Below are 27873 nucleotides of genomic sequence, written 5' to 3' on the forward strand. Positions count from 1 at the left end.
TCTCTCGTGAGACAATGGAGCGGTAGGAAGAACTTATTTCCACTTAAATTATTTGTGTGAGAAAGAGGTACATATTTATGATGACCCAGAGAATGATATTTAGGAATAAAATCTCGATACTGAGATCTAAGAGTTTTTCAACCCTTTTTTCTAAATTGAGAAAACGACGTTTTGCTTGAGAAAATGAGTCGTCCAATCTGTGATGTTTGCCGATCTTCTCTATATTCTACGATTCTACCAATATTAAAGGCATAAGCATAGAATAAGTAATACACACATAAGAAACTTATGAAGTAATAAGTAAATGTAAATAGATAATGAACCAATCTTTACTACGGTCTGATTGTGATAAATGTTTTCTGCTTTCTGTGCTTCTCCGGATTCTCGGTTCAAATTTTATTGCTGTTGACATGTGTTCTAAGCAGAGCTATAGATAATATATTTTTCTATGATATACAATATACGCCATCTGAAAATATTAAACATTCCTAGATTTTGCTAAATCGTTCCTATTTCCCTTTAAAAAATCTCTAAAACTGTAGACATATTTCCTGTCTATATATATATATATATATATATATATATATATATATATATATATATATATATATATATATATATATATATATATATATATATATATATATATATATATATATATATATATTTCTATCGTCCTTGGCAACACTGGTCTGTTCTCTTTTTGCCGTAACAATCGTTACTTATAGAAATGAAACAGACAGTCCAGAAGGTTCTGGATTCCACCATTCAGATATGTGGAGACGGTCGCTTTGTTCTCGAATGTCTGAATAGAGCTGGGCTGGTTTTGTAACAATACATTAAAATGCCGCCTTAAAATAATAATATAGCTTCAATATTAATCCTCAGAAATTCTATTCTCTCCCGGAATAAAAGAATATTGAAACTCGGTGACCTAAATATAATTTATTTAAGTTTTTTTTATAGGTTTGTTCTAACCAGCATTTCGGGATGGTTTCGAAATCGTACTCGAATCGGTTTTCTTGCACTTTGTTAGCATGCGCGGATTTCGAATAGTTTCGTGACGGTGCAAAAAGTATCAACGTTGGACAACGTTGGGCTTTGTGGATTGTTTTCGGGACTGTCAAAAGTGTCAAGCGCGTGTATCGATAGGTATTTTGTTTTTGTTCGAGGAAACAAGAAAATACGATTAAAGTTTACCTAAATATTAATATCATTTTTCACTCTTTCACTAGGCAGCAACTCCAAATTGTCACTATCTGAAGTGGAGGTAAAGACATAGATAAGGGTAAAGAAATCAGTCATACCATCGTCATTCATCCATAATTATTATCAATAGATAATTATGAAAGTGTATAATTTAACATTTCCGAACGATTTCTTCTTAAGGTGCCTATTCGTTTCGAATATTGGCAATCATCCTGGCTATTATTATTTTGTTTGCCGCTGCTCTGAATAGATTTTTCGTTGTTGTAGTGAACCAAGTTCTGAGATTTTTCAGCCATGAGATTCTTCGTCTTCCGGGTCCTCTTTTGCCAAAGACTTTCCCTTGAAGGATGGAGATTAGGAGGTGGTATTTTCCTTCATTCCTCATTATATGGCCTAGATATTCAAGCTTTCTTCTTTTTATTGTGTTCATTATTTCTTTTTGTTTCTCTATTCTTTCTAGTACCGCTCTGTTTGATACTTTATCAACCCATGGTATTTTCAAGATGCGTCGGTATAGCCACATTTCGAACGCTTCTAGTCGTTTTTCGGTCGCTTTTGTTAATGTCCACGACTCTACCCCATAGTATAGTATGGACAGAATGTAGCATCGGAGGAGTCTGATTTTTATTTCTAGGTTTAGATTGTGGCTCTTAAAGAGTTTGTCCATACTTTTGAATGCACTTCTTGCCTTTTCGATTCTAACTTTAATTTCCTGTGAGTGGTCCCACTGTTCATTGACTACTGTGCCTAGGTATGTGAATTCTGATACCCGTTGTATTGGTATGTTTCTAATGAAAAGTTGGCCTCGCGTGTTCGTATTCTTGCTTATTATCATAAATTTGGTTTTATTGATGTTTACTTTCAGCCCATATCTTTCACTCGCTTCACTTATTTTGTCTATGAGCCGCTGCATGCTGATGATGTTGTCAGCAAATACGACCGTGTCATCTGCATATCTGATATTATTCAGGCGTTCTCCGTTTACCAGGATTCCATGTTCTTCTCCTTCTAGTGCTTCATTAAAGATTTCCTCTGAATATAAGTTGAAAATGAGTGGTGACAGGATGCAACCCTGTCGTACTCCCCTCCGGATATTTACTTCGTCTGTGCATTCTTCCGAGTTCAATCTAATGGATGCTGACTGGTTCCAGTATAGGTTTCTAATTATTCTGAGATTTTTGCCATCTATTCCAGTGTCTTTCAGTATTTGCATCATTTTTTCGTGTTGAATTTTGTCGAATGCCTTCTCGTAATCTATAAAACAGGCAAATATATCACAGTTCACGTCTCGGCACCTCTGAAACAGGACTTGTATACTAAATAGCGCATCTCTCGTTCCGACTCCTTTCATGAAACCAAACTGCGTGTCTGATATCCGTTCTTCGCATATTTTGTATATTCTTTTGTGGATGATCTTTAGGAAGATTTTTAGTAGATGGCTCATGAGGCTTATGCCTCTATAGTCTTCGCATTTTTTGGCACCTTGTTTCTTTGGAAGCATGACGAACTCCGACAACAGCCATTCTCTTGGTATATTTCCAGTGTTGTATATGTTGTTGAAGATTTTACATAAGAATTTTATTGAGTCTTCGTCGAGTAGTTTGAGAAATTCCGATTGGATCCCGTCTGGTCCCGCGGCTTTTCCATCTCGTGTTTCAAATATTGCCGCTTTTACTTCTACCGGTATTATTTCTGGTCCAGTTTCTGTTTCTACGCTTGGTGGATCTACTCTTTCGTCATAGAACAGGTCTTCAATATATTTTTTCCACGTTTCTTGGATTTTCCTTCGGTCAATAATTAATTCTCCTTTATCGTTGAGAAGCTTGCCCACTACTTTTTTCTTATGTTTTCCTGTTATCTCTCGCACTTTTTTGTGTACGTTGAACTCGTCATATTTTCTTTGTAGGTCTTCGATTTCTTGGCATTTTTCTTCTAGTTCTTTTTGTTTGGCCTCCCTGATTTTCCTCTGCAGTTCTCGTTGTATCTGCTTGTATACTGGGTTATTATTTTTGTGCTTTCTTCTCTCTTCCATTAATTTTAGAATTTCATTGGTCATCCATGTTTTGTTCTTGGCGTCGCTTGGTTTCAGGAGTTCTTCTTTGATGTTTTCTACTGTCCTATTGATGGTTTGTATTGTTTCTTCAGTGTTGCTGTCCTTCTCTATCAACAGGTTGATCTGGTCGTTTATTATTTTCTTGGCTTTTTCTTTGATTTCCTTGTCTTTGAGTATTCTCAGTTTGTATCTTCTCGTGTTTTTTCTTCTGATTTTCTTTAGTTTTATTCTGTATTCTCCAACTACTGGGTTGTGATCTGAATGAATATCTGCCCCTGGGTATGTTTTCACACTAGTAAAACTGTTTCTGTATCTGTGGTTGACAAGGATGAAGTCTATTTGGTTCCTTGTGTTACTTTCTTCATCTCCTGGTGATTTCCAAGTATACAGTCGTCTAGCCGGTAGTTTGTAGAATGTGTTTAGGATCACTAGATTTTGTTCAAGAGCAAATAGGCTTAACAGGTCACCTCGTTCATTTCTGTCGCCCAGTCCATACGGTCCAATATGACTTCCTTCTTTTCCTCTTCCTATTTTAGCGTTGAAGTCTCCTAGTAGAATTAGCATCTCGTGTTTTGGTAAGTTCTTAATAACGTTGTTTATTTCAGAATAAAACTCTATTATTTCTTCGTCGCTGTGATCTGTAGTCGGCGCGTAGACCTGTACGATATTCATGTTCACTGGTGTTGCTGATATTTGTAACAGAATGATACGTTCGTTCACTGGCACAAAGTTAGTTACACTTCTGCTCACATTCTGATGCACGATTATCCCCACTCCATTTTCATATCGATTATTTGTTGATCCAGAGTAGTACACTCGATATTCATCAATGTCACAGTAGCTTGCATTAGGCCATCTCATTTCAGACACTCCCATAATCTCTATGTGCATTCTGTCCATTTCTTGTAAAGCACATTGTATTTTGCCAGCTTGGGCCATAGTTCTCACATTCCATGTGCCTATTCTTTTTATCTTTTTCGTCTTAAGTTTGAAATTGCTCATGTTTCTGTTCAACATCGCTCCTCCCGGAGATCCGAATGAGGAGCTTTTAGCTCCGGAATAATTTGATCTGAACATAGTCATGATGATCTACTAGGAATATCACTGGGATCTTTAATGTGACGGGTTTCCGTTGCCGTCCCATCCTTATGCCGTTGACTAAATTTATTTAGTTCATCCGCCTTTTGAGTCGATTTCTCTACTTAAGGACAAAAGAGTGCCCATTTTCCCCATATCTGGGTACCCTCACTTGGTTTAGCCCGTAGGTCAATACGGTTTACCGGGGTGTGGCGCTTGGAGCCAACAAGTGAGAGTTGGGTGTCTCGTGAGGCCCAGTTGCAAGAACCTCCGCCCGACTATGTCGCTTGGAGTGACCGTTCTTGACAAAAGGTACTACCTCTCCGACACATCCCCCAACACCCCCCGAACCGCTTCAAACCCCTTCAAACCGAACGATTTACTCCACACAAACTCACAAGCAAAAGTATAACGCATACGTATTCGAATTCGTAAAAAATAACCAAGACAGAAGCATCAGCCGGACGCCGGAGCAGAAACAACTGTTAAAAATCGATAATCCCTGTTAATATGCTTTAATGTGCAAGTCAACACAAACTGTTCTCAATTTGGACCATGTACCGAAATTACCGTTCTGAACTCGTAATTAAACGATCCCACGGTAGGTTGATACGCAAATAGGATCGTCCGATAACATTTGAATTACTGCGCCGAGCGTGGTCGTTTGGTGACGGTTCTGCGGCGGGTTGGAACAAACCTTATACCAAAATATTTTAAACATGGTAAAGAAAAATAGACAAAATATAAAACCATCCACTCAACCATCTTGAACTTCAATCAAATCATCAACCTAATAAACATTCATAAAATGGGACCGTCCTCAAAAGGGTCCTCTGCTAAACCAGGCCATCAACCTAACCCGTAACTGGTGAGCTGACTTTTTTGTAACAACTGGTGATGTTGGGTTATAAATACCACGGATTTTTTCAAGTCCACCCGTTCAACTAAATAGGAAATAAAATATTTTCTTAATGGAGATATCTAAATTATTATCTTTAATGAAAGGTTTCATAAGCTTTCATTACAAAAATTAATAGGAAAAAAAAGTAAAAAATAGTAATTCTTATGCTAACAATAATTAACAATTTACCTAGAATCAATAGATATATGATTTTGAAGGTGACATCTTAAGTATGCTTTATTTCTATATTTCTTTATTATATATTGTTGACAGGAAAACATCGCTAAAATCATCTTCATGATACCAAGTGAATTCTCTCGTACGAAGACTTCCCTATATAGTGTATGCTGTTTTAAATTCGTTTGGGTATATTTTCAGTAGCTGTGATCAGATACTGATACAGCTAAAACTTCCAGGTCTGTTCCTGACGTTGTCTCTTATTCATTGAATTTGGATTTAAGATTCTCTGGTCGAGGTCTGGTTTGCAATTTGTGTTCTTCGAATGAAAATAATTTTGAATTAAATGTTTCTTAAACGCTCTTTGAAACTCGGTACGGCTGGGATTTACACAGTTCCCACTTTTCTGCATTATACTCCCCACATAGTTTTCCAGGCACTGTCTGTAATCAGCTTTCTTGTCATGAAGTACATATTTAAAACTTGCTTTCATTAATTTGTCCCATAATTTTAAACTTCTATATTTCCTTTAATTTTGAATTAAATGTTTCTTAAACGCTCTTTGAAATTCGATACGGCTGGGATTTACACAGTTCCCACTTTTCTGCCTTATACTCCCCACATAGTTTTCCAGGCACTGTCTGTAATCAGCTTTCTTGTCATAAAGTACATATTTAAAACTTGCTTTCATTAATTTGTCCTATAACTTTAAACTTCTATATTTCCTTTAATTTTGAATTAAATGTTTCTTAAACGCCCTTTGAAACTGGATAGGACTGGGATTTACACAGTTCCCACTTTTCTGCCTTATACTCCCCACATAGTTTTCCAGGCACTGTCTGTAATCAGCTTTCTTGTCATGAAGTACATATTTAAAACTTGCTTTCATTAATTTGTCCCATAATTTTAAACTTCTATACTTCCTTTAATTTTGAATTAAACGTTTCTTAAACGCTCTTTGAAACTCGATACGGCTGGGATTTACACAGTTCCCACTTTTCTGCCTTATACTCCCCACATAGTTTTCCAGGCACTGTCTGTAATCAGCTTTCTTGTCATAAAGTACATATTTAAAACTTGCTTTCATTAATTTGTCCTATAACTTTAAACTTCTATATTTCCTTTAATTTTGAATTAAATGTTTCTTAAACGCTCTTTGAAACTGGATAGGACTGGGATTTACACAGTTCCCACTTTTCTGCCTTATACTCCCCACATAGTTTTCCAGGCACTGTCTGTAATCAGCTTTCTTGTCATGAAGTACATATTTAAAACTTGCTTTCATTAATTTGTCCCATAATTTTAAACTTCTATATTTCCTTTAATTTTGAATTAAATGTTTCTTAAACGCTCTTTGAAACTCGATACGGCTGGGATTTACACAGTTCCCACTTTTCTGCCTTATACTCCCCACATAGTTTTCCAGGCACTGTCTGTAATCAGCTTTCTTGTCATGAAGTACATATTTAAAACTTGCTTTCATTAATTTGTCCCATAACTTTAAACTTCTACATTTCCTTTAATTTTGAATTAAATGTTTCTTAAACGCACTTTGAAACTGGATAGAACTGGGATTTACACAGTTCCCACTTTTCTGCCTTATACTCCCCACATAGTTTTCCAGGCACTGTCTGTAATCAGATTTCTTGTCATGAGGTACATATTTAAAACCTGCCATCATTAGTTTTTCTCATAATTTTAAACTTCTATATTTTTTTCAGTGTTCACATGAAAACTTCGCCGAAACCATCTTCATGGTTCCAAGTGAATTCTCTGATGTCGTACTAAGACTTCCCTATTAGTGTATTCTGTTTTAAATTTGTTTGTGTATATTTTCAGTTCTCTAACTATGATCAGATACAGATACAGCTAAAATTTCCAAGTCTGTTTATTATTTATTTCCAAGTCTTCTTTTATAAGATTCTCTGGTCGTGGTCTGGTTTGCAATATACGTTCTTCGAATGAAAATAATTTTGAATAAATGTTTCTTAAACGCTCTTTGAAACCGGATACGGCTGGGATTTACACATTTCCCACCTTTTCTGTCTTATACTCCCCATATAGTTTGATGTTTATTATTTTTAAATTTTTTAGAAATTCTAATATTTCTGTCAAATATTTATTCTGAAATCCGATTTGTCAAAGGCAATTTTAAATTTGGAGGGGTTTTGTGGTGAAATTGAATTGAGAACATCAAAAAGACAATTAAAGTTTTCAGTTACTTTAATTGTGCCAAATGCCTCATGAGATAGTGTGCTCAAACTCATATATGTGTTTATACCACATACCACTGAATGGCTCAAAACTTGCGCCGCATAACTTTCATTATTTTAAAGGATATAAATGAGCAAAGTTAATTTAGGTGCATACCTCCAAAACAGATTAATCTGAATAGTAAAAAGTTTCAATATATACCCGTTTTTATTATACCCACATGATGTAGTTTTATTTTCAAAGCTGAAAATATGTTGTTTTAAGTTATTTCATTTTGGTGTGGCCTTAATTAAATGACATGGATCGAAAAAATACAATAAGTTTTATACACCCAATTCAAATTATGTGTTGTCGCAGGGTTACCCTTGAAATATTGTTTCTTCTATATTCAATTGATTTTTTGTTAATTTTAATATACATTTTCTCAAAATGGAACGAAGCTTAATGGCTTGCAACTGAGCACCTGCATCGGTTATTAGAATATAATGACAAGAACATTTTTGCAGGGCCCTGATTGTCGTTCATTGTCGTTCCCGTTTCCTAGATCTTCAAAACCAAAAATTCTATCGCTCTTTATATCAAAGAACAAATTTATTTTTTACCATGTCCATGTTAACACGAAAGATTTGCTGCCAAGCTCTTAAGATTTCGCTTATAGAGTGCCAAAGCAAATTGCTTTGGCTTTGGCGAGTATCGTCGTGCTATTTTTAACATTGAAAATGTTTCTGTTATCCTATATAAGGGAGCCCAAATCGAATTAAAACGCTACATTTGCCACACCATGACGTCATATATACAAGGGTATAGTAAAATCTCGGCGCAGCGGCGGCAGTCGGCCAGCGCGCGCAAAAACCATTACATCGCTGATTGTTTATTGATATATCTTTATTAGTTTAAAAGCAAAAAATATGGGGTTTGCTTTGATACCTTGTCAAGACATAAGCGAAACTTTTAAATTGTTTCTTTTTTTCATTTAGGCCTTCGTTTTTCCTTAAATGAAAGTTATATTAAAAAAAGTCTATTTTTAAACCAAATTTTCGCATGATTGAAATGAGTTATTCATGTTTAAAGTTTTTTTGGTCATAAGCGCTAATGGAAATGTTTTTTTGTAAATAATTATAAAAAATTACTCCCTACGAAGACTTTATTGTGTACTGAATCAAAAAATAAGTATTTGTTTTCTCTATACGCTGGTATTAATATATCGATTTTTGATGATAGTGCCCTTTTACCCGGTCTAATTTTGTACTACTTTCGGAATAAGGGTCCCCATATCATGTACTGTACTTCCATCCCTGAAAAATTCAGCTTGTGACACCGAAGTGAGACGTAAAGTCAAAATAAGCCTTAATCTACCTACATCATAGGTAGGTGTAGGTACTCTAGGTATATTCTACCTAGACAGTAGCTGACAGTAGTAATTAATTTGTTATCCGATAAGTAGTTGTCATTATATAAGTTTAATCATCTTATACCTCCTATAACGGTAGGTTTTGGATATTTTCCTGATTGGTTTGTTAAACAAAAATATACTGGGCATATAAATGTCTAACACAATACATGTATTGAATGTACTTATTTTAACCAATGCATTGTTTTGTTTTTTTAATCTCACAAATAAGAAATGTTCACGACGCCGCGCGCTGCCGAAGAGGAATCGGCCTACGTTTGGCTAAACAGGCTGGACACGGTGGACTACGATATTGGCGAGTCTGAATATTTATAAAAATTTGCAAAGTAAAATATGTTGGAAAAATAATTAATGCATACATATATAAAAGCTCAAAGGATTTTTTGTTGCATCCTTTGAATAAGAAGACTAAGGAAGGAGCATAATGCTATCCATGTATTCATGCATGGTGGGCGGAAAAAGCGCCATAAAAGCACTCTAGGGTGGGGATCCTTGACAGTTCTGTTTGACGATTCATTTGACACATTTGAATTTGATTTGAAATTTTGTGGATTTGTCAGTCTTTACGGAGCTTATTTTATGTTATTTATTATTTATTCTACTACTGATAGTTGTATAAAGGTAGTAAATCTAGATGGAAATTGTGGCAGAACTTAAATTAACAGTGACACTATCGCGATTTATCGAAAAATATTCTAAAATAGTTGGTTGTGTAGCGTGCGGTAGATCTCGGCAAAAATTGAGTGAAATAATGGAACAACTTTTCGCTAGTAAGTGACTATATTATATACATACGTGTATATTATATATTTTTCTTGCATTTTAGCTTTTATTTATTACTTGTCAAAGATTAGATGTCAACGAATTTAGATACGTTAATTTGACTTACCTGCTTCAGTAGCGTATCGGATGTTTGTGTTAATAAATACTTATTATAACTTATCTATTTTTATTAGAATTATATATTTTTATAACAATTTTAATAACTACCAACATTTATTCACAACGTAACATAAAACAACAAATTATTGAGTCTACCCCACGTCTACCCTACATCATAGTTTTACATTTTTTAAATAAAATTAGAACTGATAAACCGGAATTTAAGTCGGCCATATTTGAGGCCCATCGCGGTGTACCTAAGATTTTTGATATGCTCCTTGCTTAGTCTTCTTATTCAAAGGTTGCATCCATCCCGCCGAAACCGCTTCACCAATCTTGATGATTCTTTTTTAAATGAAAGGTACCGTATGATCGAATAAAAACGGCGTCAGCGATGGCTATGAAATGAAGATCGCTGTCATTTTATATGTAAATTTATATGGGAAATGTCATCGATCGTCATTTCCCAGTCACCTGGACGCCGTTTTTTTTCGATCATACGGTATATATGTGTAGATTTGTTATGAAGTATTTTCATAGTGCTTAATGGCTATTTCTTTGTGTAAAACGACTAAATACTAAAACATACCTGAAAAACACCTACACACATTACCTCCAGAAATAAATTATTTGTCATTGTCAGTGGTGTGTCAGTTAGATTATATATTAAGTTTTTAGATATTTTAGGAGTGAGTTCATACCGCCAGCTTTAGATACATAAATATTAGCACAAAGGTTCGTTTAAACGACATTAGTGAATTAGCTACACAAAGTGATTTTAGGAAATTTATCCTCTTAGAGAGTAAAATTATGTCGGAACAGTTTGTTGTATGAAAATTCCTTACTATTTGGTCTAGAAGAATGAAATCCTACAAAAAGAATTAGAAGAAATTTTTGAAATTCATCAACCAAATGGGTAAAGTTAGTAAAAATTTATATAAAACTTGGTGAGCTCTGGATTATACACATAAAAATTGGCACAAAGATAAAGCGAATTTATGAAATTTATACACTTAGGGAGTAGAATAGGGAATGAAAGTTTGCTGTAGGAAAATGCAATTACTATAACATTATAAACCAGACAGTATAAAATTTTATACAAGGGTTTATTTAGTGACATCATAACGAAATATATCTTCCTCAATTATCCTTCAAAGAATAAAAAATAACCTATAAAGAGAGTATTAGTGCTCTTAATAAATAAAAAAAAGATGAAAAATAAAAACATCTATGCTCACTAGCTCTCTATAAAGAAGTAAAAAATCATTGAAATCAATGCATAAACGATTCGAGGTGTAACGCGAACGTAGTCGCGGGAAAAAGCTAGTAATTTATTAAATTATTTTATTTAACTGATTAATTTTGTTACGGTTATATATTTTAAAGGGGAATTAATTTTCTTATATTTATTTTAATTGATATATCTTGACAAAATGGTGAATGTGGTGATTTATTATTTTGTTTATAACCTTGAAGATGGCACGTTAATAAAATATAACAATACATTTCTTAATACATATTAATTATTTATTTATTTTCTATTTACAAGTAAAGTAAATGTGCATTAACTTTAAATCATAATTTAACTTCATATTGTTGTATTTTTAGCCAAATGTAATATTTTGTAAATAATATCTTTGACTCGATCTTGAGGTATTATTCTTCAGGTTATGGAAGGGTAAATGCATCGTGTAAAGACTTCTTATTTATCTAAAATAACGTTAATTAAAGTAATATTAATAATAACCACTTTATATACTTACTTTTGGTATTTGTTTACTTCTGTTCAAGTGGAAATATTCATTGCATTTTGTTAGTTGTTTGGTTGCTACAAAGGGAAACCATATTATATTAATTATATTATACGAAACGATGTACATACCTTTTTAATAACAATAATACCTTCAATAATTATTATTAATAAATAATCTGATTGTGATTTTTGTTTAGATTAATTAATTTGTGGTTAGGGCAGAAACGTCAAATCATCAACGGGTCTAACGGTGTTGCCAGCTTCTTGAAGTTTTCTTAAATCATATTTCACCTCATTCATATTTAGTCTCTAAATAATTAATTTTAGCATTTAACTTATTTTAATACTTTTATTTATTAATGATCTTAAACTCTTATCAATTGTATCTAGTTGTAATTGCATTTAACTTATTATTATTGTTTGATTTATTATTAAGTTTCTTTTATTATCGGATTACTCCTGGCAACATTGGTACTTAACTGGTTGCGGATGTACCTAGGGATTTTATAGCTAAATTTATATCAGGAAGGGGTATCGATATTAAAATTCCAAGCGCCCACCTGTCTGGTGATTTCCTTTCTTTTCTTTTCGGCACGCTGGCAGTGAAGTCACGTTTTGAGTTGGAAAAATCCTTTCATTTGATTTTGGGAAAGGTTAATAATTCTCTACGTTTAATTGATATTATATATATATCATACAGCTACGGCTGGATTGAGACGAAACTAATAGCGTTGCATCTTTTGTATTATTTCCAAGGAAATCGCCCACAGTTTGGGTAAGTTAATTTTGGTTTATTAATTATCACGTGGGACAAATTTTTATTGGGTTAATTTTAAATTAGGCACCTTGGTTTGGTTTTTCTTTTTACGCACCAACTTGATTCCACGAGGGTTTTCACGACTGGCTAGCGAGGTTCCTGTTCAAACCAATTGATCAGCTAAGGGGAAGCCACGTGGTTGGGCCTTCTGGTTGTGCGGCAGATCCTGGCGTAGGGGATTTTTTTTGGGACCCTTACGAATAAAAGCTAAGTACCAAACTCTTTATTAGCTCCCTCTCGTTCCTGCGTACTTAATAAATATTGTACCTATTTTTTTTTGTTGCTTCTGATTAGTTTTAGTAAAGACCATTTATTTAGTAATTTAAGTATCATTTATATCGTGGGTACCCCGTTTTTCATATATATTAAATTTTAGTAGAGTAGGTAATTTTTTTAGTCTAGGTTACACTAACTGGTCATCTAACGGGTAACCAGGATTATCAATTGTTGCAAATATTTAATTTATAATATAGTCATTTTAATTTCCCTATATTATTGTAATAATTATTTAAACCATTTTAAATTGTATTGTTTCAAATGATGAGCTACCCTACTCTGAATAAACGTCTGTCTTGTTAATCTGTGTTTTATTGTGTAATTACATTGAACTAAAATTTGGTGTTTTATATAGGTACAATTTTGAACCCACCTCCCAAACGGGAAGGTAGCAAATGGCGCCCGAACAGTTGTAAGAGTCCGCAGGAGAGAGCAAAGCATTTCATCAGTTTCCATCATCGTCAGGATCACCAAGAAGTCCCTACTCATCAATTTAACAGTCAACAGTCTACGCTGGATGTGCCAAGTCCAACCTAACTCGAGAGTAATTGGATAAAATTGGTAGATATATTTATTGTAAACTGTGTATTTTTTCCCGCATTTTTTTTGGTCCTTTGCACTCTATTTTTCTGAGATTATAAGAGGGTATTTAAAAAAAAAATATAGATTATATTTGCTGGTTAGATTGCTCAATTGGTTTATTCAGCTTTCTCTTTAAATTTAAAGTTTGAAATTTTTAATAGTAAGTTAATTGATAATTTATTCTGAATTTATTTGAATTTTTTTTAATCTTTATATAAGTCCTATTTTCTATTTCTATTTCGTATCATAATACTTATCAAAATGATGAAAATTGAACCTGATAGGCTCGTAAAGGAAGAGCTTGAGTATGAAATTAAGATTAGAGGAATTTTACCAACTGGAAATGTCAAAGAGTTAACAAGGACACTTCGTGATTTGCTAACTTTAGAGAACGAGGGTCATTCATTTAGTATGAAAGTTGAGTTTGATGCTGAGAGTGAAATTAAAATTTGCCAGGAAAAATTAATAGATCTTGAATCTCTGATTAAAGCTCCACTATCGGAGGCCATTATTAGAAAATTAAAATCAAAATTAGGGCATTTAGTAGGTCGTTGTGAGAGAATTACTTCCAATGATAAAGAAATAATAGAAATAAAAGCAAAACTCTTAACTGATATTTTTAAGTATGTATCACTTTTTCGAAAGTTGTGTGAGGAACATAAGGGATCGTCAGAACCTTTAGATATCCAATTTCAGCAAAGTTTAATAACTTCAACTCCCAATAGGTCTAGTTCAAATGCAACTGAAAATCAAAGTGCAACTGGGCTGCCAGTATTAATGAATAATTTAAGTCTTAACAAAAGGGTTAATTTTTCTTCGTGGGGTTTAACTTTTAGTGGGGATTCAGATACAATGGGATTAAATGCATTTTTAGAAAGAATTGAAGAACTGTGTGAAGCTCATAATGTGTCACATGATGATTTATTCAGGGGTGCTATTGAAATTTTTGAGGGAAAGGCTCTTATTTTCTACAGGGCATTAAAAGGGAAAGTTAATGATTGGAAAACTTTATGTGAACATTTCAGGGAAGAATTTTTGCCTAGGGATTATACTGAAAGGTTATGGGAGCAAATCAAATCAAGAACTCAAGGGGAAAAAGAATCCATTACAATTTATGTAGCATACATGACTAATTTATTTAACAGATGCTCTGCATCAATAAACGAAGCTATGAAACTAAAAATTTTGAGAAAAAATATTTTACCATTTTATCAAACGCAGCTAGGGTTAGTGGACATATCTACAGTGGATGAACTTATTAAGCTTTGTAAACGAATTGAGGATAGTAGAGTGAATGTTTTGAATTTTGTACCGCCAACAGTAGATAAGCACTCAGTTGAACCAGATTTGCTATATAAGGCTAATGCGATTGAAAAACAAAGTAGGAAAAGGTTAGATAGTTTGGAAGCAGAGAAACAAGTCAGTTTTAATTTACAACCAAGTAATAAACAAATTTCAAATAATAAAAGTAGAAACTATAGTTCAGATAGAGAAAGTACAGATAGAAATGCTCACTTAGGTAGAAATAGAGAAATTAGTAACGATAGGTTAAATCGGGGTAGCGTTAGGGAACAAGACAGACGAACTGGGACAGTAAATAAATGGAGAGATGGGTCATATGATAGAGCTAGATTTTATAGGAATAGGAGTAACGATCGTTCGAGTAGTGTTGAAAGTTATAATGGGGACAGATTTTATCAAGACAGAAGTAGGGAACGTCATAATACCCCAGAAAGGTATTATAATAAAAATAGGTTAAGTAGAAATAATGATTATTTTGCTGGGAATCAGCCTAGGGAAAATAGTTTTAATAGGGGCAGGTCGTCCTGTAGGGATAGATCTGATTTAGGTAGTTATAGGGAACATAGAAATAGTAGGTATGATAGTTATAATAGGGATTTGGATAATAACACTAGAGGGAACGTCGTTAAGTGTTATAGATGTAATGGGGATAATCATTTAGCAAGACATTGTAAAGCGCAGGTCAGAAAGTGTTTTTCTTGTGGGTTATTAGGTTATACAAAAGTTAGTTGTCCAAAATGTAATAAACAGGGAAACGGTTCGAGGAGTTAAGTGTAAACCGAGCTTCAACTTCGACGGTTTTATCGGTTGATAATTTTGGCTTAGATTCTAGTATTGATAATTTTTGTTCTAAGGATGAACTGTTTAACTTTAACACATATAGTAAACCAATTTTAGACTACATGTTAACTCAGGCCGGAGATGGTGAATGTCCATATGTTTCAGTTAGGTTATATGATTGGGAAGTAAAAGGGTTGCTTGATTCTGGGGCGAATAGAATATTTGTCAATGAGCACACTATGAATGTGATGTTAAGTTTAGGGGTAAAACTACAAAATGTTTCTGACATGACTTGTACTGTCGCAAATGGCTCTGAACTCGAGTGTCTAGGATTTATGTCAGTGCCAATTAAGCTTAAAAACAAAATAGTCGTTTTCCAAGTATATATTTTAAACAATCTTAGGCATAGGTTAGTGCTAGGAACCGAATTTTGGATTAAAATGGGGATTGTACCAGATTTGAGAAGGGGTGAATGGCATTTTGGGGAACAAGATCATAAAGATATCTTAGTCACAAATTCTATTTCAACGTCAGATGATTTATCTTTAGCACAACGAGAAAAGTTAAATATTATTGTAGAAAAGTATTTTGATTCAATAAAACATATTAAGTTAGGGTGTACATCGTTAGTGGAACATGAAATTATTGTAACTCAAAATTCTCCAATTAAACAGAAAAATTACAGAGTAAGTCAGGCAATCCAAAACAAAATTGACTTAGAAATAACAAAAATGTTAGAGCTAGGCGTAATTGAGAAAAGCACAAGTTCTTATAGTTCTCCAATAGTAATGATTCCGAAAAAAGACAACACATATAGGTTCTGCGTTGATTTTAGGAAAATTAATTCAATTTCTGAAAAGTGGGCATACCCATTACCAAATTTAAGTACTATTTTAGATCGTTTAGGAAATGCAAAGTATTTAACAACATTAGATATTCAAAGCGCATATTGGCAAATAAAAATGAGTGAAAATAGTAAAAAGTATACTAGCTTTGCAATACCAGGAAGAGGTCTTTTTCATTTTAATAGAATGCCATTTGGCTTAACTAATGCGCCCGCTACTTTTCAGGCATTGGTTGATAAACTTTTCGGTCCGGAATTAGAGCCATATTGTTTTAAATATTTGGATGATATAGTAATTGTAACGCCTGATATTGAAACTCATTTTTCGGTATTAGAAGAAGTATTTAAGCGTCTTAAAGAGTCAGGGTTAACTTTAAATAAAGATAAATGTCAGTTTTGTCGGAGTGAATTAAAATTTTTAGGTTACATAATCAATAGACAGGGATTGCAGGTAGATCCAAGTAAAGTTAGTGCAGTTGTAGACATGCCAAAACCAAAGTCAACTAAAGAAGTTCGTAGAATTTTAGGTATGATATCTTGGTATAGACGGTTTGTACCACATTTCTCAAGTTTAGTATCGCCTTTAACTGATTTAACCAGAAAAAACGCAAAATTTGTTTGGTCTGCCCAGTGTGAAGAAGCTTTTCAACAAATTAAAAATTGTCTAGTCAGTGCTCCAATTTTATCTTGTCCAAACTTTAATGAGGAATTTATTGTTGAATGTGATGCTAGTTCATATGGGTTAGGGGCAGTCGTTTTGCAAAGGTATGATGGTCAAGAACACGTAATTTGCTATATGTCTCGTACATTAACCAGATGTGAACGTAAGTACACAGTCACAGAATTAGAATGTTTAAGTGTTATTTGGGCCGTAGAACGAGCCAGATGTTATTTAGAAGGGACTCATTTCACAGTTGTAACTGACCATCATAGCTTGTTATGGCTCCATAATTTAAAGAACCCTCAAGGTAGATTAGGTAGGTGGGCATTGCGCTTACAAGCTTACGATTTTAATATCATTCATAGACCTGGTAAAGAACACAAAGTACCAGATTGCTTAAGTCGACAATTAAAACTCGATATGTTAAATATAAAACTAGACACGGGTAAAACAGACAATTGGATTGAAAAAATGAAAAAAAATATTAATAATAATCCGTTACAATATCCAAATTGGCGTATTTCGGGAAATGGCGACTTGTATAAACATGTAGGTAAACATAGGGATCATGTCAATGACGCATCCTGGAAAAAAGTAGTACCAAAATCTGAAAGAAAACTTTTATTAGCTAAGTATCATGATAATCCTTTAAATGGTGGACATTTAGGTATTTTTAAAACTTATCATAAAATTAGTGAACATTATTTTTGGCCTGGTATGAAGTCTGAAGTTTGTAAATATGTAAATAAGTGTAAAGTGTGTGGTGAGCAAAAGCCTGAACAAAGAATGAAAGCTGGAATGATGGGTGAAAAACCTGTAGTTAAGCGGTGTTGGCAATACGTGGCAACAGATTTAGTAGGTCCATTACCTCGTAGTAGTAAAGGTCACCAATATATTTTAGTTTACTCAGATTATTTTAGTAAATTCTCATTATTTTTTCCATTACGTAAAGCTACTGCTTCCAAAGTATCTGAACTTATAGAACAATCATTTCTCTTATTTGGTGTGCCAGAATTTTTAAAAGCTGATAACGGAGTACAATATAAAAGTAAAGAATTTAGTGCATTATTAAATAAATACAGTGTAAAATTTTTAGCCAATCCTCTTTATCATCCAGAACCAAATTTTACAGAAAGGGTTAATAGGGTAATAAAAACAATGATCTCTTGCTATGTTAAGGAAAATCATAAAAAATGGGACCAATATTTGCTTGAATTATCTTGTGCATATCGAACAGCAAAAAGTGAAGTTACGGGTAATACGCCTTATTTCGTGAATTTTGGTTGTGAAATGATGGTGGATGGCAAAGATTATAAAAGAGAGCGTGAAAGGGATGAGTGTAAAAGTGATAGTGAGAATGTGAAGACAGAGGGAAGGTCAGTAGTGTTAGAGAGGTTGCGTAAATTGGTAACAGAAAAATTACAAAGTGTCCATGAGAAAACTAAACATCAATATAATCTTAGACATGACCAGTAACATTTAATGTTGGTGATTTTGTGTGGAAAAAGAATACAATCTTTCGGATGCGGCTAGAGGTTACACTGCTAAATTAGGCAAAAAATACACAGGTCCTTATAAAATCAAAAACAAATTAGGTATAAACGTATATGAGCTAATGGATGAACATGGCACATCGAAGGGTAACTGGCATGTAAAGGATCTGAAACCGTATAAGGGGGAGGCCGAGCCACAGTAGCATTTTTGTTGTTGTTTTCTCTTTTCGCTAATTTGCTTATTACTTTGAAAGGTAGTTTTTGTGTCTTATGGAGTGTCGGTATTCTTATTAAAAATATTCTATTCTTGTTAAAGATATTCTAAAAAAAAAATATTCTATTTTTTTTTCCGTAGGTAAGGGGGGTATGTTACGGTTATATATTTTAAATACCTTCCCGTTTGGGAGGTGGGTTCAAAATTGTACCTATATAAAACACCAAATTTTAGTTCAATGTAATTACACAATAAAACACAGATTAACAAGACAGACGTTTATTCAGAGTAGGGTAGCTCATCATTTGAAACAATACAATTTAAAATGGTTTAAATAATTATAACAATAATATAGGGAAATTAAAATGACTATATTATAAATTAAATATTTGCAACAATTGATAATCCTGGTTACCCGTTAGATGACCAGTTAGTGTAACCTAGACTAAAAAAATTACCTACTCTACTAAAATTTAATATATATGAAAAACGGGGTACCCACGATATAAATGATACTTAAATTACTAAATAAATGGTCTTTACTAAAACTAATCAGAAGCAACAAAAAAAAATAGGTACAATATTTATTAAGTACGCAGGAACGAGAGGGAGCTAATAAAGAGTTTGGTACTTAGCTTTTATTCGTAAGGGTCCCAAAAAAAATCCCCTACGCCAGGATCTGCCGCACAACCAGAAGGCCCAACCACGTGGCTTCCCCTTAGCTGATCAATTGGTTTGAACAGGAACCTCGCTAGCCAGTCGTGAAAACCCTCGTGGAATCAAGTTGGTGCGTAAAAAGAAAAACCAAACCAAGGTGCATAATTTAAAATTAACCCAATAAAAATTTGTCCCACGTGATAATTAATAAACCAAAATTAACTTACCCAAACTGTGGGCGATTTCCTTGGAAATAATACAAAAGATGCAACGCTATTAGTTTCGTCTCAATCCAGCCGTAGCTGTATGATATATATAATATCAATTAAACGTAGAGAATTATTAACCTTTCCCAAAATCAAATGAAAGGATTTTTCCAACTCAAAACGTGACTTCACTGCCAGCGTGCCGAAAAGAAAAGAAAGGAAATCACCAGACAGGTGGGCGCTTGGAATTTTAATATCGATACCCCTTCCTGATATAAATTTAGCTATAAAATCCCTAGGTACATCCGCAACCAGTTAAGTACCAATGTTGCCAGGAGTAATCCGATAATAAAAGAAACTTAATAATAAATCAAACAATAATAATAAGTTAAATGCAATTACAACTAGATACAATTGATAAGAGTTTAAGATCATTAATAAATAAAAGTATTAAAATAAGTTAAATGCTAAAATTAATTATTTAGAGACTAAATATGAATGAGGTGAAATATGATTTAAGAAAACTTCAAGAAGCTGGCAACACCGTTAGACCCGTTGATGATTTGACGTTTCTGCCCTAACCACAAATTAATTAATCTAAACAAAAATCACAATCAGATTATTTATTAATAATAATTATTGAAGGTATTATTGTTATTAAAAAGGTATGTACATCGTTTCGTATAATATAATTAATATAATATGGTTTCCCTTTGTAGCAACCAAACAACTAACAAAATGCAATGAATATTTCCACTTGAACAGAAGTAAACAAATACCAAAAGTAAGTATATAAAGTGGTTATTATTAATATTACTTTAATTAACGTTATTTTAGATAAATAAGAAGTCTTTACACGATGCATTTACCCTTCCATAACCTGAAGAATAATACCTCAAGATCGAGTCAAAGATATTATTTACAAAATATTACATTTGGCTAAAAATACAACAATATGAAGTTAAATTATGATTAAAGTTAATGCACATTTACTTTACTTGTAAATAGAAAATAAATAAATAATTAATATGTATTAAGAAATGTATTGTTATATTTTATTAACGTGCCATCTTCAAGGTTATAAACAAAATAATAAATCACCACATTCACCATTTTGTCAAGATATATCAATTAAAATAAATATAAGAAAATTAATTCCCCTTTAAAATATATAACCGTAACAATTTTCATTGAAAAGGAATTTTTGTAATTCGCCACTATATTAGTTAAAAACTAAGAAACTCATATCAAATTTAAGTTTTGCGATTTTGACTTATACTTTTTACAAAATCTGAACACATTTTAAAAGAAAAAAAGCTTTTGATAATATTTGTGTAGATTGACTACAAGTTCTATAACATAAATTTCTACGACCGGTCTACCTAGTGGTCTGCAGCATCGCCTTGTGGTGCAAACGTGGGCCTGTTAATCTGTGACGTGACGCACAACAGCCAAGAAAAACAGAAGCGTGGCTAAGAATTTAGTAATTTAAAAAAAATCTTTTAGATACAGTAGTAGGTATTAAAAAGTTTTGTGTTTAAATGAGGTTTGCCTTTAACAGTTAAAAAATTATATCGTAAAGTGTAACTTTCCGTAAGAATTCTTTATCTGTCATCATGTTAACCTGATGTTTTGTATGTTATTTTGTTTTTTTGCTTGTTTGTTTTACGGACAGGTGCGATCGCATAATTATTATTGATAATGTTTTATTTAATGTTAACATTACTACTTTTTCAGTGAATCTTTAAATCTGTTGTTTTTTGTTAAGTTCGTTATTTAAAAATATGTATGTAATACAATCATATTAACACTAATCATATTTTTACGTTTTTACTCATCATTTTCAATGCCCCCCCGGTTGCATCTTTGTAAAGGACTGTGAATTTTTTTATTTCTATTTTAAATATTAGGTTTTTATAATCCAAGAAAAAAAAAGTCTGTATAGAAGACTATAGAATAGAAATAACATTAACAGTTTTTCTTGAAATAATAGGAATATCTTAATAATATAACATTTTGCAGACCTTACACTTTTCTCCCCCATACTCTCACTAGATATGTAGTCGAGTCTGTCGTAAATACCAACTAAATAGTTTAAATTGCTCAAGCAAAGAGAATTTTTTTTGGTTCCACATACAGGTTTTCTTGTTGTTGTAGTTTTTAAGGTCTACTAGATCGAAGACGAGATAAATTTCATGTGTAAAAAGTGTACAATTGGAGGAATTCCAAGAATTCAAATTCTAGTTTTTTTTGTCACAAAAATGTAATGTTTTCTCTAATTCATTGAATTTGGATTTCAGATTCCCTGGTCGAGGTCTTGTTGGCAATTTATGTTCGTCGAATGAAAATAATTTTGAGTGAACTGTTTCTTAAATGCCTTTTGAAACTGGATAGGTTTGGGATTTATACAGTTCCCACTTTGCTGCCCTATACCCCCAATATAGTTTTACAGGCATTGTCTGTAATCAGCCTTCTTGTCATGAGGTACATATTTAAAACCTACTTTCAATAGTTTGTCCCATAATTTTAAAAGTCTTTTGACAGTAATTCTCCAACTTTTTATGACTCTTAATTTGTTGGCTTTGTTCTTCCCCTTTATGTTTATTATTTTTTAATTTTTTAAAAATTCTAATATTACTCTTAGAAATTATTATTTTCTGTCTCTGTTATCCCCAATCAGTCATTTTAAATGTCTTCTTTTTTAAAAATAATTCTCAAAACAAATGAAATAATGAACTTTATAGTTGGCTCACCCTGTGTATTTAATCTACTTACAAGATTCAATAATAATTAAACTTTTCACATCCAGTGCCGGAGTTCTCTATTATTTTTTTCTCCATCCTGTATGTTGCCAGTAATTATATTTCTCCGAAGGAAGAGCGTGTTTTAAAAATAAAACTATTAAGAAAGTAGCTAACACAGTACTAACAGTTAGGATCGTGAACATAGGATCGTGAACAAGATTGATTCTATATAAGAATTACAGGCTTTTATATATAATTTAATGTTAATATAAGTTAAAAACTATTCTAGGCTATGGGTGGCTTCGTTGGCGGCTTCCGTTCGTGGGATGCCCATAACTCCTCCCACAAGATGAAAACAACGGGGATCGCTTGTTTTCGAAGTCCTGGAAAGGGTCTTCTTTCTTGACTTTTTCCGCCTTCTTATGTGATAACTTCAGCCGAATTTGTCTTCTTAGTTTCCATAAAATTATTATAATCAAAGTTAGAATAATTAACAGTATAGTTGTGGTGGAACTCTAAGATGTGGTGTGAATTGGATTGACAACGATTGGTTTTAATTGATTTGCCTTTTCTTCTAGATTTTTAATATGTTGCAAATCAATTGATTCTATCTTGATCTCTTCTTCAGGTTTTTCTTTAGTAATTTCATCAAAGGTAATCTTTGGTAATATGAATGGATTTCCTTCGATCATATTCTCAGTATTCCAATATGTATTTTGAAGTATTTGAACTCCACAATTAAAAGGTCCACTAACTAAACTTGGTTTAGTAATTAAGTGGTACTCTTGATTCTTACAAGTTTTTAATATTTGTAAGTCTTTTCGGCTTGGTATCACAATTATGTAGTTGATGTTTATCATTTCGATTATTGGTTGTTCTGGTACAGCCATTGTTAATTGACAATTTTGGGTCTCCACTTCTTGGATTCAGTTGATTGAACATTCACTTGTTATTGGTTGAAGATTGTTGTGGCAAATAAAGATGTTTTCAACCATTGGACATTCTTCACAGTACAAGGTAGGGTTGTTTAGGAATTATAATGGTATTATTTATAGGAATGGGAAATAAATTGTATAATGTATAGGTATCTTGATTGAAGATTGGAAAATGTATTATAAATATAATTTTATTATTTATAAATTTAATTTGTAAATTTGCAACTTGATAATAGTTGTTTAGATTTTCAAAATGTATTATTTTATTTTTCCTATATAGTATTGTCAAATTCGATATAATTCGAAAAATTTGATATATCTTTTGCAGAAATAACAGTACTATGTAGAACATTTAGTTGTGCAAAGCTTATTGCATCTTCTAAATTGTCTAAGAATGTTATTATATTTTGACAATTTAATATAATTTGGTTTATAGCATTCTGAGCTTGCAAGAATACAGTTATGTCATTAATTGATTTCTTTATATTTGATTTTAATGTTTCAATATGTTTTTTAATGATATTTTGATTATTTATGAGTACTGAAATCGTCTCATTATAATTTTGAATAAGTTGTTTGGTTAATGACATATGTAAATTTATGAAAGGAATTTTGACTATTCTGCAATTCATTTATTGCTTTATCATATTTTTCGCCATCTTCAGCGTTTAATGTTCCAGATAGCCACTTCGATACTTTTCCGCCTAAATTTATTAAACCTCTTTTGGTTCTTGTATGTGGTTGAACATTATTCAATTTTGTTTTAGCTTCCATTATAAGATATTTACTATGATTTATCATAGCTTTTAAATTTGGCCAGATGTGTATATCGACTTATATTCATTTTATTCAAATTATGATTTATTTGATTATAAAATATTTTAATATTTTGTAATTGATTAATTATTGGTAAAATTTCAACATAATGAATGAATGTATGTTTTGTTTCAATAATCTTTGTATTACCTAATAGGAATGATAATAAAGGAGTTTGAATTGGAGTTATAGTAATGTCATTGTCATTCGTCATTGTCAGACAGGTTCCTGTTCGCAGCATCACTAGTAGAAGCAACAGCAGTATAATCTTCATTTTGTCCTTGCGAATAAGAAAACTTTTTAGGTTTCTTTAGTCGTGATTTGTGAATAACTTTATCTTTTGAAGTTATTACTTTCTTTCCTATATCATCTTTTATTAATATTTTTTGATAACGTGGTTGATCTTTAGATCTTTCTGCCTTTGGGTTTTTTGTATAAGCAGATTTTTCAATATTATATTTAATAGGATCTTCACGATTTTCATTGTTTTTATCGATAATCTTCGTTTTAATTTATAGATTTCTTTTATAAATTTCTTTATAAATAATTTTTAATCTTTCACGTCGATCATCAATATATTTGTTGACAATTATTTCGTCTGTTAAATCAAAAAGATCTAAGGTATTAAGTTTTACGTTTATTATATCAAAAGGTTTTTGTTTCGTAACGCTGTGTACAGATAAGTTATATCCTAAAATTGCATATTGCATTAACTTGTTGAATGAAATCTTTCAACAGGGCTGTTACTGTTGGGATTTCCTGGAGTCGTAAAATGTATAGCTATATTATGTAGCTTACAAAATTCTAACAATAATGTTGATTTAAATTCTGTACCATTATCGCTGTCTTTAGACAAGAACCAAAAGGGATCCGCACAAATTCATAGTGTCCATGTTCGATATTGAATGCGGTTTCTTCAATCGAGTTTGGATTCATTTCTATCTGATGATATCCGGAGGATAAATCGGGTGTTGTGAAATAAGTACATCTTCCTAACTCGTTTAAAATATCCTCTATATTGGGTAAAGGATATTTGTCGTCTATAGTTTTGTCGTTTAATGTGCGGTAATCGACAACTAGTTTCCATTTTTGTTTACCACTAGCGTCTAATTTTTTGGGAACTATCCATATATGACTACTCCATGGACTATAACTATGCCTAATTATTCCATCATCAAGCATTTTGTTTATTTGTTTCTTTATTTCTTCCTTATGTACCCTTGGATATCTATACGACTTGGTATAAATAGGAATTTCATCTGATGTCTTTATCTCATGTTTGATTTTATTAGTAAATGTTAATTTCTGTGGATCTTTATGAAATAGGGGAGATTGCCCCAGTGCCAGACACCTAAGCTCTTTTCCTTCTATTTTTTTGAAAAAACATTCTATTACAAAAATTTAGACTGTCATTGATGGAAGAAAACCTAATTAATATATGGTAGTAAATTTAAACCGATATGAATTCATATAGACCGGACAATATATATTTTGAATATTAAACCAGATAAATAAATTTACAAAGCTTTTATTAGAACAGATAAACGGACAGATTACAAGAAATAATACTACTCTTACGAATTCATACTTCTTAATAAGTTATTGTATGCAATGGTCACAAACAAAGTAAAGGATATTATCATTATCAGCACACTCTACATGAGCCCACCCATCACATCTTGAACATTGGACCCAGTTCTCCTCAAAAGTTTCACCGCAAATGATGCACTCGGTTTTGTTAGAAGCCTTTTCGTCTGTTTTCTTTTCTTCAGCTTCGTCTATTAGCTTTCGTTTAACAGACAGAAACTTTTCAGATTTGGTATTGATTTTGTGTTTTTCATTTATGTTTTGTTATACTTTGTTGCTTTGCTTTCTCCTGTTTTTTTAACTCAACCTGCTGTTTTACTTCTGCTTTGTCTTCAAGCATTTTTTATATGGCGTAGAAGTTAATATTTCGCTTTTTTCTCCTTTCCTTTTCCTTAAAATTATTTTTCTCTGTAGATCATCAGTAACTGGAGAAATCTGACTGATGGCATTTTGGAAGGCTGTTGATGTGGAGGGAATTGCCTCATAGTCGACTGACTGAAAGAAGTTCATTGTTTTGTCGGTAAATGTGGAAATGTGGAAAAATTTCTACTTTTTTCCCACTTTTTTCATTGTTAACTTCAGGTATGGCGGGAATCAACCCATCAATGATTGAAGATGAAATATTTGTATCTTTATTAGGAGATCGGGGCGTCAAACTTACGGTAAAACCAACAGAAGAAGAAGTTAGAAGTTCCGTTGATTTACTTGTAGAAACGGAGGGAACTATTTTGTCAAATGAAGACTGGTTTAGAGATCCGGAGTTTAAGCTAGTAGAAGGGGTTAGTGAATGATTTTTAGGTTCATGGTTCTCTTGGTTGTCGGCTTCTAATATTTTCGTAGTGTTTGAAGCAGGAAGAAAAGCTAGTTCTGTAAAGATATTTTTGTTTAAGGGATATATCCCTGTACATTGAAATGCAGATTGTGCCAATTCCATTCTACAAATTTTTGAAAATGCGCTTCCAACTAAACCACTGATTTCTTGAACGGTTATTTTTAAGCCTAGTCTTCCGTATTTGCTCATCCAGACCTCACATGCTGCATTAAATGCACCTTTAAACGGTTTGGTTTGGCTCTGTGTTGTGATAATAGCTCTGTCCAAAGGTTGCAGTTTGTGTGTCGTGTGAGGGGGCAAACTTAGCATGTGAACGTGGTGTTCTTTTGCATATAAAATAACTTGCAGATCCTTATGTGTGCTATGGCCATCCAATATTAAAAGAATTGGGTTTTCCTCAGTCGGATTAACTCGATCCACGAATACATTTAACCATTTTAAAAATCCTTGGACGGTTATCCATCCACTTGGATGAGCGACAAAAATGCTTCCAATCGGTGCATTTTTCATAAGTTTAACATCCATTCTTTCCCTTGGAAAAACAAATAAAGGTGGTATAAGTTGGTCTCCTGCAGCATTTATACAAAGCATTACTGTTATATTTTTCCCTCTTTCACCAGATGTTAGTTTGCTGACCTGTTTTTTTTTTCCTTTAATAACAAAACTTTTAGTGCGTTAGAATATACCACAGACACGCCGGTTTCATCGCAGTTAAAAATCCTACTTGGGAAAAAGGAATATTTCTTCATCAGGTTCTCCAGCTTCTCAAAAAAGGCCTCCACTTGTTGCTTGTTAAATCCTTGCGCTCTCTGAAGGCTAGTTGATTGGGCAGAACGCAACGAAAATTCTGGATGCCGGTTTATAAACCCACGATAAAATTTATTTCCTGCTGTCTTTTTTGTTTTACTAAATTGATGCTGTAATTTGAAATGCTCAGCGAGATCATATGCTAACGGTTTTGTTGACTTTTATTTAAATTGGCATATCGTATGAGAGGATATGCCATCTTTTTGTTGACTGGTAAAAAACGATTATCCAAATCCTTAAGGTGTCCCACTAGTTCATTTTCTAAGTCAACATTAAATGTATTTTCAAATCTTCCTAATGTAGGTGTCATTTTAACGGCATTTCCTTTTCGGAGAGTCGTGACCCTGTCTCCTAAAGAACTTTTAGGAACAGAGAAGTGGAACGCTGCCTCCCTAATGCTATATTTCCCTGACAGTACATGGTCCACAGCCTTTTTCATGCTCGTTTCATCCCACTTTCCCTTTTGTTTATTTGGCATGATTAATATGCCTGAAACAACAAATAATAGTAATATTGACGGCTATAATCTGCCTATCACGATCAATTATTTTTTGTCCAGTACTGGGCAATGTACGGGTGTCCGATACTGGGGAAATGTCAGCGAAAAATAAAATACGCATTGAACATAACCTAGAAATAATTT

At 32.8% G+C, this 27873-nt stretch overlaps 2 protein-coding genes across 2 annotated transcripts; one reads left to right on the forward strand and one right to left on the reverse strand.

Annotated features, from left to right (window-relative positions):
- The first annotated feature begins 11627 nt into the window (after positions 1 to 11627).
- Positions 11628 to 15922, forward strand: LOC115889657. Its single transcript, XM_030909714.1, has 2 exons — positions 11628 to 12452; positions 12519 to 15922. The coding sequence occupies exon 2, from the start codon at positions 13614 to 13616 to the stop codon at positions 15423 to 15425; it is 1812 nt and encodes a 603-aa protein (XP_030765574.1). The 5' UTR covers positions 11628 to 12452; positions 12519 to 13613; the 3' UTR covers positions 15426 to 15922.
- A 10150-nt stretch (positions 15923 to 26072) lies between these two features.
- On the reverse strand, positions 26073 to 27014 carry LOC115889667. The gene has a single exon (XM_030909727.1). The coding sequence runs from the start codon at positions 27012 to 27014 to the stop codon at positions 26073 to 26075; it is 942 nt and encodes a 313-aa protein (XP_030765587.1).
- Between the last annotated feature and the right edge of the window lie 859 nt (positions 27015 to 27873).

This window comes from Sitophilus oryzae, unplaced genomic scaffold, assembly GCF_002938485.1.
Source record: "Sitophilus oryzae breed Bouriz unplaced genomic scaffold, Soryzae_2.0 scaffold_818_pilon_pilon, whole genome shotgun sequence".
NCBI classification, from domain to species: domain Eukaryota; kingdom Metazoa; phylum Arthropoda; class Insecta; order Coleoptera; family Curculionidae; genus Sitophilus; species Sitophilus oryzae.